The 10786-nt window shown below is 53.0% G+C and overlaps 2 protein-coding genes across 5 annotated transcripts; one reads left to right on the forward strand and one right to left on the reverse strand.

Moving 5' to 3' along the window:
• Positions 1-89: 89 nt before the first annotated feature.
• CA14 (carbonic anhydrase 14) lies at positions 90-6741 on the forward strand. 3 transcript variants are annotated; one of them, XM_058275290.2, is made up of 12 exons: positions 90-205; positions 311-413; positions 2608-2628; positions 3608-3787; positions 4171-4313; positions 4525-4620; positions 4830-4896; positions 5306-5463; positions 5571-5691; positions 5913-5933; positions 6065-6149; positions 6271-6741. In XM_058275290.2, the coding sequence occupies exons 2-12, from the start codon at positions 359-361 to the stop codon at positions 6335-6337; spliced, it is 1014 nt and encodes a 337-aa protein (XP_058131273.1). In that variant the 5' UTR covers positions 90-205; positions 311-358; the 3' UTR covers positions 6338-6741. The 3 variants fall into 3 exon arrangements, with proteins under 3 accessions (XP_058131273.1, XP_071063529.1, XP_058131275.1); XM_071207428.1 differs by having other exon boundaries at positions 186-205; positions 3727-3787; XM_058275292.2 differs by lacking the exon at positions 90-205 and having other exon boundaries at positions 283-413; positions 3727-3787.
• Positions 6742-7047: 306 nt separating this feature from the next.
• Positions 7048-10703, reverse strand: APH1A (aph-1 homolog A, gamma-secretase subunit). 2 transcript variants are annotated; one of them, XR_188323.5, is made up of 7 exons: positions 10326-10703; positions 9615-9785; positions 9378-9451; positions 9023-9145; positions 8734-8861; positions 8104-8313; positions 7048-7850 (listed from the first exon to the last, which is right to left on the reverse strand). XR_188323.5 is itself a non-coding variant. In XM_004461620.4 (7 exons), the coding sequence occupies exons 1-7, from the start codon at positions 10676-10678 to the stop codon at positions 7786-7788; spliced, it is 1038 nt and encodes a 345-aa protein (XP_004461677.1). In that variant the 5' UTR covers positions 10679-10684; the 3' UTR covers positions 7048-7785. The 2 variants fall into 2 exon arrangements, 1 of the variants encoding a protein (XP_004461677.1); XM_004461620.4 differs by having other exon boundaries at positions 8190-8313; positions 10326-10684.
• Positions 10704-10786: the final 83 nt, after the last annotated feature.

Here is a 10786-nt window from a genome sequence, read left to right on the forward strand (position 1 = left end):
TGCATGCCTAATCAGCTATTTAAGGAGCTGCTCTCCAGCAGCCCGGGCAGCCCCCCCTCCCACGTACACCGGTCCAGAGCCACCTTAAAAGCGGGAGGCAATTGTGCAGTCACTGGCCAGCAAGTGGAGTGGGGACTGCAGAGGGAGACAGAGAGGGGGCAGAGAGAAGAGCCAGAGATTTTTCCTGGGGATCCAGAAACCCAAGGTACCCCACTGAGAGCCAAATCCCCTGGAAGCCCCTGAGACCAGAGAAAAAGAGATAAATAGCACTCAACGGCAGGAACCCCTTTCTCTCCTCTCCCCCCCCCAGTCCTCTAGTCCCCAAACTCCCAGTCCCCGGGCCCTTTCCTGGGGTACCATGTGGCTCTTCACCCTCCTGCTAGAAGTGATTCGGATCACAGCTGCAGATGCGGGTAGGTACATCCGGATGTCTGTGTGTCGGTCTGTGCTGATGTCCGCGTGTCCCCACCTCTGCTTAATGCGGGTTGGGAGGAAGCCTAGGAACCGGGATAGTAGCTCAGGGAAAGGGAAAATAGAGAGAGGTTGGGAGAGACCCTTTCCCTTCTTTCCTCTTTGCCTTTCCAGCCTTGCTGTTACTGGGGATGGGTGCGAACTCGCCCGGGGCAGGGAGCGTTCGGGCAGGAATCTGCTCGCCGGCTACTGACTCCTTCCCGAGGACTTCCTCCACTACCCTGCTCCCAGGCAGCCCTCCTGACGGCCTTTATCTAAGAACTCCTCCGAAAGGATAGGAGGCCGATGGGCTGGGGGGATCCTAGTCTAGTTACACCTACTCTGCCTGCCTAACTCAGACCCCCTACTGAGGAACTCTTTCAGGGGGTCCCCTCTATTTTTTTTTTTTTTAACTAAAGTTGTTCTTTATCAGTTGATTCGGTCCTAGATAATTCGTCCTTGTTCTGTCCAATCTTGTGTTAGCAATCTCATGACCCAGTGGCTTCTTCACTGGAATTCTGGAATCTTGACTCGGTCCAGCAGGATGGTCTCAGAATTATTTATGCAATGCCATTAGAAGTCTGAGCCCCAGGGTATGTGGCCTGGTCCTGCCAATGGTTCTCTGAGACAGTCCTTTTTGTTGAAGCTGAAGCACTTGGCCTGTCATTGATTGTCAGTGTTTTGAGGGAAGCATCAAAATGAAAATTACTTAGAAGCTCAGTTAGGTGAAGTGCAGGTATCCATTCTTCTCATTATAAGAACTTGTGACTGACGCTGTGCACGTTGGGGCAGGGACTGTTGTGGAAGCAGTGGCAGCTCCTTCCCTCCTCCTCAATCCTTTCCCTCCGCCGGGGGTGGCAGCACAGCATGGCAGCCGCTTCCTGGCGGTTGCTGCCCTGGGGTCCCCTCTTGATTCTCTGGAGCGACTTATTTCCCAGTTTCTCCCCGAAAGCAGTAGTGAAGCCAAATAGTGAGTAGCAAATTGCACTAAAGGGAAAAGAAAAAAGTAAGGAAAGAGGAAGAGAAGTAGAATCAGTGTACTGAGGATTTGGTACAAGGGGAAGGTCCAGGCTGTCAGCTGGCATGAACCAGGGAATCTAGGTTGAACCAGGGAATCTGGGTTGTCGGGATGTCCACAGAGCTGGGGAGGGAGAGCTGCCTCCAGCCCTCCCTTGCGCTGCTTTTCAGAGTTGTCTGAACCAAGGACTGGACCAGTGGAATAGAACAGGGATGAAATCCAAGGCATCCTGAAGTCTGAGGAATTTAAAGGAATAAGAGAAAAAGAGGAAGGAATACAGGGGTTTTTCTCCAGAGTCTCTAGCAATTTGAGTATTGCAGAAAAAGAACTACAAGGAGCCCTCCCTTTTTCTGGCAGACCCCCGGGCCTTTCAGACAGGACGGCACGCGAGCCTGGCACATGACCCAGCTGGCAGCTCTTTCCCACACACAAAGCCTCACTTTCATCCTGTCTTTGCCAGCCTGGCTGCCTGTGCCCACCCACCACTGTCAACCTAGGGGAGACCCTGTCCCAACTCCCACCCTTCCCTAGACAACTGGGCATCTAGAAAGCAGAAACTCCTGATGATGGAAAGTTTCCTCTAGACCTGCTGGGACCAGAAAAAAAGAACTGAAATGTTAATTCAGAGCTTTGTGGCACTTGTGCAATGCTTCAAAGGAAATAATCCTCCCTCCTCCCCTCCGTAGCACCGCCCTACACACACTCAGAATTTCTTCCCTTTCTCCTTACTTAGTCCCTTTTCTCCAAACCCTGTCCGCACCTCACCCCACTCGACCCCAGTCTTCTGAAGTTCTGGGGTGTTAGATTGGCTTGGCACAAACTGAAGAAAAGTGAGGGATGGGCCGACTGCACATTGGATCCAGGTTAATTTTAGTCTCTGGGCTTTCTCTCTTTTCATTCCTCCTCCCCCTTTACTCAGCAAGCACAAGCACAGCCCGGCTGATGATTTTAAATAGGCCCCCCGACCTTTCCACTGAGGTGTCCAGTTTCAGGGCTTCCTCTGGGAAGTGCTGGAGTGGAGGGAGGAGAAAGCAGAGAGGGTGGTGGAGCAGAACAGAATGCCCAAGGGAGGGGAGAGTTGAGGCCAGGGCTCTGCCCCAGGCTGCACTGGCTAAAATCCAAATCATTCTGCCTTGCAGGTCAACACTGGACATACGAGGGTGAGAATGGAACCCAAGGGTCCTTCCTTCTGCCACCTCTTTGACACTGGGACCTCCTCACCTGGCAGGAAGACATATGACTTATGTGTATGGGAGGGGGAGAAGGTTTCCTTTAGCTTCTCACATTGGTTCTTCCCCTTCCCAATCCCCCAAGCCCTGGGATTTGTATATATGGCTCCCAGAGCCTGTTCTAACCATCAAATCCCACACCTCCTGATTCAGCAGAAAAGCTAGTGAAGTCCCCCATAAATACACGTGGGACTGAAGAGGGGCTGGAGTGGACAGTAAAGTGGGTGGTAAAAGGTCCCTGAGTTTAGCTGCCATTTCTCCCCTGGTTCTGTCTATCCTGTGTGATCCCACACCCCACCCCCTGCTCCCAACCTGCATCCTGAATTGGGACAGAGCTTGAGGTCAGGGGTGAGGAAGAGACTGGCAGGAGAACCTGTGACCCTGGGGGAGGTGGAGTTCAGTTCTTTGTCCTTTGAACCTCTGATTAATGACAACTGCATTCCAGTGTGAGAGCAAGAAGTGAATGATGAAATTCAGGACATCCGATTCCCACAGCCACTTGATATAGGAGCCCCCAAGGAGACCCTCTTTCTAGGTGTATTTCATTTCCCCCATTTTCCTGCTCCTATTCTCTAATCCCACCTCTCTGGGTATGCAGCCTTTCTACCCATCCCCATTTCCCTTTGTTCAGCTTTCTTATCCTTGAACTACTGGTAAGTAAGAGTCATGACTCCCCACCTATCAACAGAATTTGGGAATCACAGCTGCCTCTGGGTAGGTGAGGGGAACTGCAGCATAAAGTCCAGCAGGACTCTTGCCTTACCCAGCCCTGCACGGTGGGGATTTTGACCTGGAATGGAAGAGAGGAACATTTCTATCTCCACACAAATGTATAACTTGGTGGGGGGTTGCTGGAAAAGGGTGACGGGGGATGGAGAACAGGACGAATGTGCTTGGTAACCCCCACCAGGCCCACATGGCCAGGACCATTGGCCAGCCTCTTACCCTGAGTGTGGAGGCAATGCCCAATCCCCCATCGACATCCAGACAGACAGCGTGACATTTGACCCTGACCTACCTGCTCTGCAGCCCCGTGGATATGATCAGCCTGGTACTGAGTCTCTGGACCTGCACAATAATGGCCACACAGGTAAAAACCCAGGCTCCAAGGAGCTATAGGCCCCAGTCCCAATCTTGGCAGTTAGGGGGAAAGAAGCATTCTCTTGACTTTTAAATTCTCAGAGAGTTTCATTCATAAATTTGGGGGTATGAGAATGGGGCTACAGAATGGCTTCTGTAGCCAAGGTGGGAACTGACAACCTATGCTCAAGCTCTAGGGGCGGGTTAGTACCACAGCATTGCTTGATCTCCATTGGCAGAGGAGGTGTGCTAGAAAAACACTGGCCTTTAGGAAGCACTGGGTGCGACGGGGAGGGAGACAGAAGCAGGCCAAATCTCCCAAGTGGTGGCAACCCAGAGGTGGGAATGTGCCCATGTTCCTCCACCAGCCCTCGCTTGCTCTTTTCCTCACAGTGCAACTCTCTCTGCCTACTACCCTGTATCTGGAGGGGCTCTCCCGAAAATATGTTGCTGCTCAGCTGCACCTGCACTGGGGTCAGAAAGGATCCCCGGGGGGATCAGAGCACCAGATCAACGGTGAAGCCGCAGTTGCAGAGGTACCAAGGAGCAAAGAGCTTACACTAGGAAGTGACAGGGAGATGGGTGCTGGGGAAAGGAAGGATCTAGACACTGGGAAATGTCATACCCAGTGTACAAGGCCAAGTTTTGTGGGAGAGACTTACAAAGTGGGACTGGTTAGGGTCATAGGGTCAGTGCTGGAGAAGGGGAGTGGAGAAACATAAATGACTCAGCTCCCTGTCCCCTCAGCTCCACATCGTGCATTATGACTCTGATTCCTATGACAACTTGAGTGAAGCTGCTCAGAGACCTCAGGGCCTGGCTGTCCTGGGTGTCCTAATTGAGGTCAGTGTCGTTCCCCGCCCCCCCCAATCCTTCCCCAGATTTCTCCATTCCCTCAGCATCCCTCTATCCTTTTCTGCCCATGTCTTTTGTTGGCTTCCCTCCCAAGAGAGGTAGCAACTCTCCCTGACCATTTATTCTGTACATGGATGTCCACTCTGAAAATGGACTCTCACGACAACCTCTCTCCCTTCCCTCCCCACCCCTCCCAGGTGGGAGAGACTAAGAATCCAGCTTATGAACACATTATAAGTCACTTGGATGAAATCAGGCATAAAGGTGAGCCTTAAAAATCTATAGTAGGTGGGGAGCAGATGTGGCTCAAGCAGTTGAGTGCCTGCTTCCCACATGGGAGGTCCTGGGTTCGAATTCTGGTGCCTCCTTGAAAGCAAACAAGTAAACAAATGAAAACTCAGGAGAGCCAATGTGGCTCAATGGTTGAGTGCCAGCTTCTCACATAGGAGGTCCCAGGTTCAATTCTCAGCCCTGGTACCCTAAAAAAAATTAAAAAATTAAAAAAATCTATAGTAGAAGGAAGTGAGATCAGATTTGAAGGGAACTGCAAAAACTGGTCAAAGAGGCCTGGAATGAGGCAGCAAGTTAGGGGCCAGATTTTGCTTCTTGGAGCCCAGATTAGGAAGCAAGGGCCCAGTGAGAGGAAGATGAGTCCTGGTCTGTTCTCCCCCAGATCAGAAGACCTCTGTGCCTCCCTTCAATGTGAGAGAGCTGCTCCCCCCACAGCTGGGGCAGTTCTTCCGTTACAATGGCTCGCTCACCACGCCCCCCTGCTACCAGAGTGTGCTCTGGACAGTCTTCAGTCAAAGGGCCCAGATTTCCATGGGCCAGGTGAGTGGTGGAGAGGTGAGGCAGTTCAGAGACCTGGTTATAACCTCAGGCCCTTTCCCAGTCCTCACAAAGACATTCCACCCCCCCCATCCCACTCTTCTCCCCAGCTGGAAAAGCTTCAGGAGACATTGTTCTCCACAGAAGAGGAGGACTCTGAGCTCTTGGTCCAGAACTACCGAGCACCCCAGCCTCTCAATCAGCGAACGGTCTTTGCTTCTTTCCTCCAAGGTGATGTGTAGGGCTTGGAAAAGATGGGAAATTGTGGAACTCAAAAGGAAGGAACAGGAGATCACTGGGAAGGAAAAGAAGGCTGAGGGGAAGGGGCTTCCAGACTTGCTTGAACTGGGAATCACCCCTCATGCCAGTGCCCAGGTGATTTTCCAGAGTGTGCTGCTTCCCGCTGGGTGGGGATCTGAAATCTCAATGACCCGAGTTCTCTTCCCTTACAGTGGGATCCCCGTATACCACAGGTAAGGGGGCCCTACCCAGCTATTTCGTCTGTGTGTGTGTGTGTATTAGGGAATGGAGCCTGCTCAGCAAGGAAAGGCTTAATCCCTGATAGTCCTAGGCTGACACTTGTTTTTTTTTTAACCTCCCCCAGGCGAAATGCTGGGCCTAGGTGTGGCAATCTTAGTTGGCTGTCTCTGCCTCCTGCTGGCTATTTATTTCATCACTAGAAAGATTTGGTGAGGTCCTACTTTGCATTCCCCCAGTCCTTTCTTTACTATTGGAAAGCATTCTCCTATCTCACCTCTCATCTGCTTTACCCAAACACTAGTCATCTCCATGAACCATTCCCCCTTCCAGGAAGAAAAAACTGGGAAACCAGAAGAGTGTGGTCTTCACTTCAGTACGAACCACCACGGAGGAATAGACTTCCTCTCAGACATCCTGGATGCCTTCCCCTCACGCCTCTAAAACGTGAGCCTCTAAAACGGACTGCAGGAACTGTCAGAAAATACTGTACAAGAAGTAGGCAAACACCTCTCCTTCTTTGGACATCCACTATAGAGAGGTATGGACCCACGCTCTCATTCAAGGAAGAAAAGAAGAGCATCCAGTCTCTCAAAACATGTTGGAGGGTATCAGGGGATCCTGTGTTGGAAAGGAAGCAAACTTTGTGCTTAGTTGGAAAGGAAGTTGGCGATGTGCTCCCAAGTCCCGACACCTCACCGTTCTGTCCCTATCCCTAGCTACATTACAGGGTCTCCCCTTAGGAAAGGGGGTTGCTGTTTGGGAGTTACATTTTAGGCTCAATATATTATATTTGATAAAGTATCTGCTCTCACTTCTGGCTTTACCTTTGGGGCTCCTGAGGGTGGGAGAGTCCTTTAACCTCAGGTGGTGGAGGTGAGCAAAAGACAGCAAAAAAGATGCATGGGTAATTCATTCCTTTCATTCCAGTCCTAGAAGGGGAGAGCCATTTCTGGGAATATACTTAACCTAAAGTCTTGAACATGTTAACCCACCGGCCCGGACTGTTGCCCTTGTACTGAAGCTATGCTTGGCGATCAGCGGTGGTCAGGTTAGGAAGGAGGCTGGACAAGAGACACGTTACCCCCTCCTTTGAAAGCCAAGTTCCCCTACAATTATAAAGTTCTTTTTATTAGTCAAAATCACAATCACCTTAATTAAAAGGATGGGACACGCCACCCTCAGAAGAAAATGATACAGTTTATAGAAAACCTCCCCACCCCATTCCCAAAACCCCAATTAAAAACTAGAAAAAAATCTGCCCTCCTTCCCTGCAATGTCATGGTAGTCTGACTCCTCCAGTGGCACTGCAGCTCTGGAGGGGGCCAGCTCACCGCAGCACCCTCCGCTTCACCTTGGGGAGGAGGGATGCTGGTGGCTGAGGAGGTTAAAACCATTAGTTCCAGTAATACCAGTTCTCAACCCCAAACATGCATTCCCTTCCTTTCCCCCAAGGCCATGGGACCAAGGGGGAAGAGGGCCAGATATGAGCCCAGGCATGAGGAGCAATTCGAGGAGGGAAACTACATAGCCCAAGGAGGTTACAAGAGTTCCAACATACCTCTCCTCTCCCCTCCCTCAAAAAAAAAAAAAGGCAGTTTGGGGTCTTTATCACACCAAAACCGGTTCCCCTCAGACCTGAGAAAAAGACCAAGATGTCCAGTCTAGGGAGGGGACACTGGGAAACTCAGAGCCCGTCTACCCTTGAGCCTCCATCATCTCTGGGGCAATGGCAAAGCTAGGTCCCTTTTCTTGGCAACCTGCACTGTCCAGAACTGGAGATGGAGAAATACAGGGCGAGGAGATCAGGAGGGCACCCCAGGCCCTGGGGTTCCCCCCCACGTTCCCTCAGTCCTCGGGTGGGATGCGCAGGGCAGAATACACCATCACCCGACTGTCTTCCTGCCGTCGGCCTGCAGAGGGGAAGGGGGATGAGTCTTGGGCAGGGGGAGAGCAGAGCACTGACACATAGGGAGTCCTGGACAACAAGGGGGTCCCCAGGTAGTGGGGATAAGTGCAGATTCAAACCCACCAGTCAGTGACTGGCTCAACCCAGGCTATTCCTGGTGACGCCTAGAGACTAAAGGTCACGAATGGACAAAGCAAAACCCTGAAGGTGGTGGGACAGACCGACGAGAAGGAGATGGAGAACGGTGGGCAATGGACCTGGGCTGGGGCTGGGCTCAGTCATGGGCAGTGGGCAGGCAGATGGGTGATCTGGCAGGCGATCAGTCCAGGTAGTCAGTCCTTACACGAGAGGCTGCGCTGGATACTTCGGAGGGACCCTCCAGCTGTGATGAAGGCCCAGAGCCCCATGGAAACAGTGACTGCATAGATGGGCAGCAGGCTGGCCTCGTACCAGGGGTTGAGGAATGTCTGGGGATGAGGGATAAGAGTGGAAAACAGTTTAGATCCTCCCCACACCTAGGCCCCGTGTTCTCTGTGCACCTTTGACCCAAGCCTCCCCGGCTATCTCACTCAAATCCCCAGGCTTTCCCCTCAGAGCACCAGCATCTGGTGGTCAAGATGGATTTTCAGTCTCTCAGAGGTTTCTGCCACTCTTGCTCACCTTAGACCATCTGCATTACAGCTTGACCAATCCATTCAAACTCCTTCCCAACAGAATCCCCAGAGCAGGTTAGAAACTGGTGCTGAGGTGAGAGACCTCTGAAGACTCACCTTTCTGTCTCCTCCCAAGGTACATTTTTAAAAGTTAAGAAAAGAGGGTATATTTTCCCCATTCCACTCACCATTAAATGCTTTTCTCCCTAAGTCAGGCCCCTGTCTCCAACTCACCAGTCCTGATGTCAGCAGGTGACTCCCAACCACCAGGCCCAAAGCCCAGTACCGTCTCCTTTCACAGGCATCAAAGAACACAACTCCCCAAAAGATATGGAGCAGGATAATGGCCGCTGTGAGAAAGGCTGCAGGGAGGGAGATGGGCTTAGGAGATACACCCTGATCTTCCTCCAGCCTCCTGAGATGTTGAGTGGAAGAAGTCTCCCAGGAAGGGCCAAAAAGTCAGATCAGGGCCAGGGAGCGATGGACATGAGGGCAAGGTGGCAAGAGAGGAAGTGGGTCTTACCTGAGGTCAGGAAGTAATACGGCGAGTCTCCATGGATCCCAACCACACCTGGCCCAAGTGCATCAGCCAAAATATTGATAACAGAGAAGACCCCACTGATGATACCGAAGGAGAGACCAGAAACTGTGGGGGGAGGGAGGGTCTCATCACTGTCAGAGATCACTACAGCCTGATCACCAGTGATCCTCCCCATCCCCCAGTCACAATTCTCCCATGCCTACTCTCCCTCCACACCACCTCTCCTGGAGACCAGGTATGGAGGAAAACAAGAAGAAACTTAGAATATGTGAACGTGTAGAGATTTCCCAGGGTGGGGTATCCAACTCCCTCCTCCAGTTCCTCTCCCTTGGCTCACCATAGGCCATCTGCCGGATGGAGATGGGTGATCTTCCGTCCTCACTCAGCGATGCTAACCCCTCATCTGCCTTCCTGGGGTGGGGTGGGGAAAACATGAGGAAGGGCAGGGGTAGCTCCTTTCCCTCTAATGTCCTCCCTTAGGGCCCTGTCCTCCAAACCACTCCCCCAGGGGCTGTTCCCCTTCCTGAAGTGCTATTCTCTGTCCCTCTCCCCTCCAGGACACCGATGTTCTTACTTGAGCAGCTTGTAGTAGGCAAAGCGGAACACTTCCTGCAGAAGGACTGAGACTGCAGCACCAAAAATCAGGAGGCCATACTGGAGCCGGGCATCTGACCGGTCGGTCACATGGACCAAGATGAACCAGACCACAGAGGCCAAGAGCAGGGAGACCAGCCAGAAAAATGCCCTGAGAAAGACAAGGACAATCAGACAGGCAAGGAGAGGGGTAGTCTGAGAAATCAAGGAGGAAAAACAGCCAAGGCTTCAGCTCGAAAAGTGGAAGTTAGATTTCCTGATGGTCAGGGAGAACCCAATGGGGAAGATGACTCCACCGAGGAACTCATCTGTAGGAATCTGGAAGGAGGGGTCGGAGTAGAAATTGGATGAAAGATTTCTCGGAGAGATGAGTGTGCGAGCACAGATCCATTCCTGGATCCTCCCCTAGGGCACATGACTCGGCCGGCCGAGGTCAGCACAGCCCTCTCCAGTCTCTGCCTTGGGCCTCCTCTGAGGTCGCCGGGAGGAGTATAAGAGGAACCTGAGCGATCCATGGAAGGCGGAAACCAACTGCGGCAAAGGACGAATCGCCCGCACCCCCGACCCGACTCTCTGCAACCTTCACCTCTGACTTGTCCACTCGCAGCCCGGGCTCCTAGGCTCGTCCCGTTCCAGCCCTTCCACATCTCTCCCTTCGGCGCCCTCCCGCGTCTCCCCGACCTTCACTCACCCCGCGACCAGGATGATGACGCGAAGCGGGTCCCCAGCCACTGTGATCAAGAACAGAGCGAAGGCCGGGCCGAACGCGACAAAAGTGCATCCGAAAAACACCGCAGCCCCCATGGCTGGGCAGCTGGCGGCGGGGTGGAGGCCCAGCCCAGAGAGGCAGATGGAGAAAGCGCGCCAGGTGGAGAGTCCGTGTGGGGTGGCGACGCGACCCCGCAAGGGGCGCGGTGCAATGTCACCCCCAGACCCCGGGGAAGGGGGGGGGCACCGAAACCCCAGATGAAGGTCCGCGCGACTTCCTCTACGGAAGCCGAGGTGGGGACAAACCCCGGGCCGCAGCCCACGGCCACCTCCCATCTAATCTCCGCCCCCGAAGGCCAATGGAGACACGGCGGGGGCGGGGGCGGGGCCGCACGACCTGCTGGGAGTTGTAGTTCCCCTGCCCTTCGGAGCGCTCTTCCTACC

Source organism: Dasypus novemcinctus, chromosome 13, assembly GCF_030445035.2.
Source record: "Dasypus novemcinctus isolate mDasNov1 chromosome 13, mDasNov1.1.hap2, whole genome shotgun sequence".
In the NCBI taxonomy this organism is placed as follows: domain Eukaryota; kingdom Metazoa; phylum Chordata; class Mammalia; order Cingulata; family Dasypodidae; genus Dasypus; species Dasypus novemcinctus.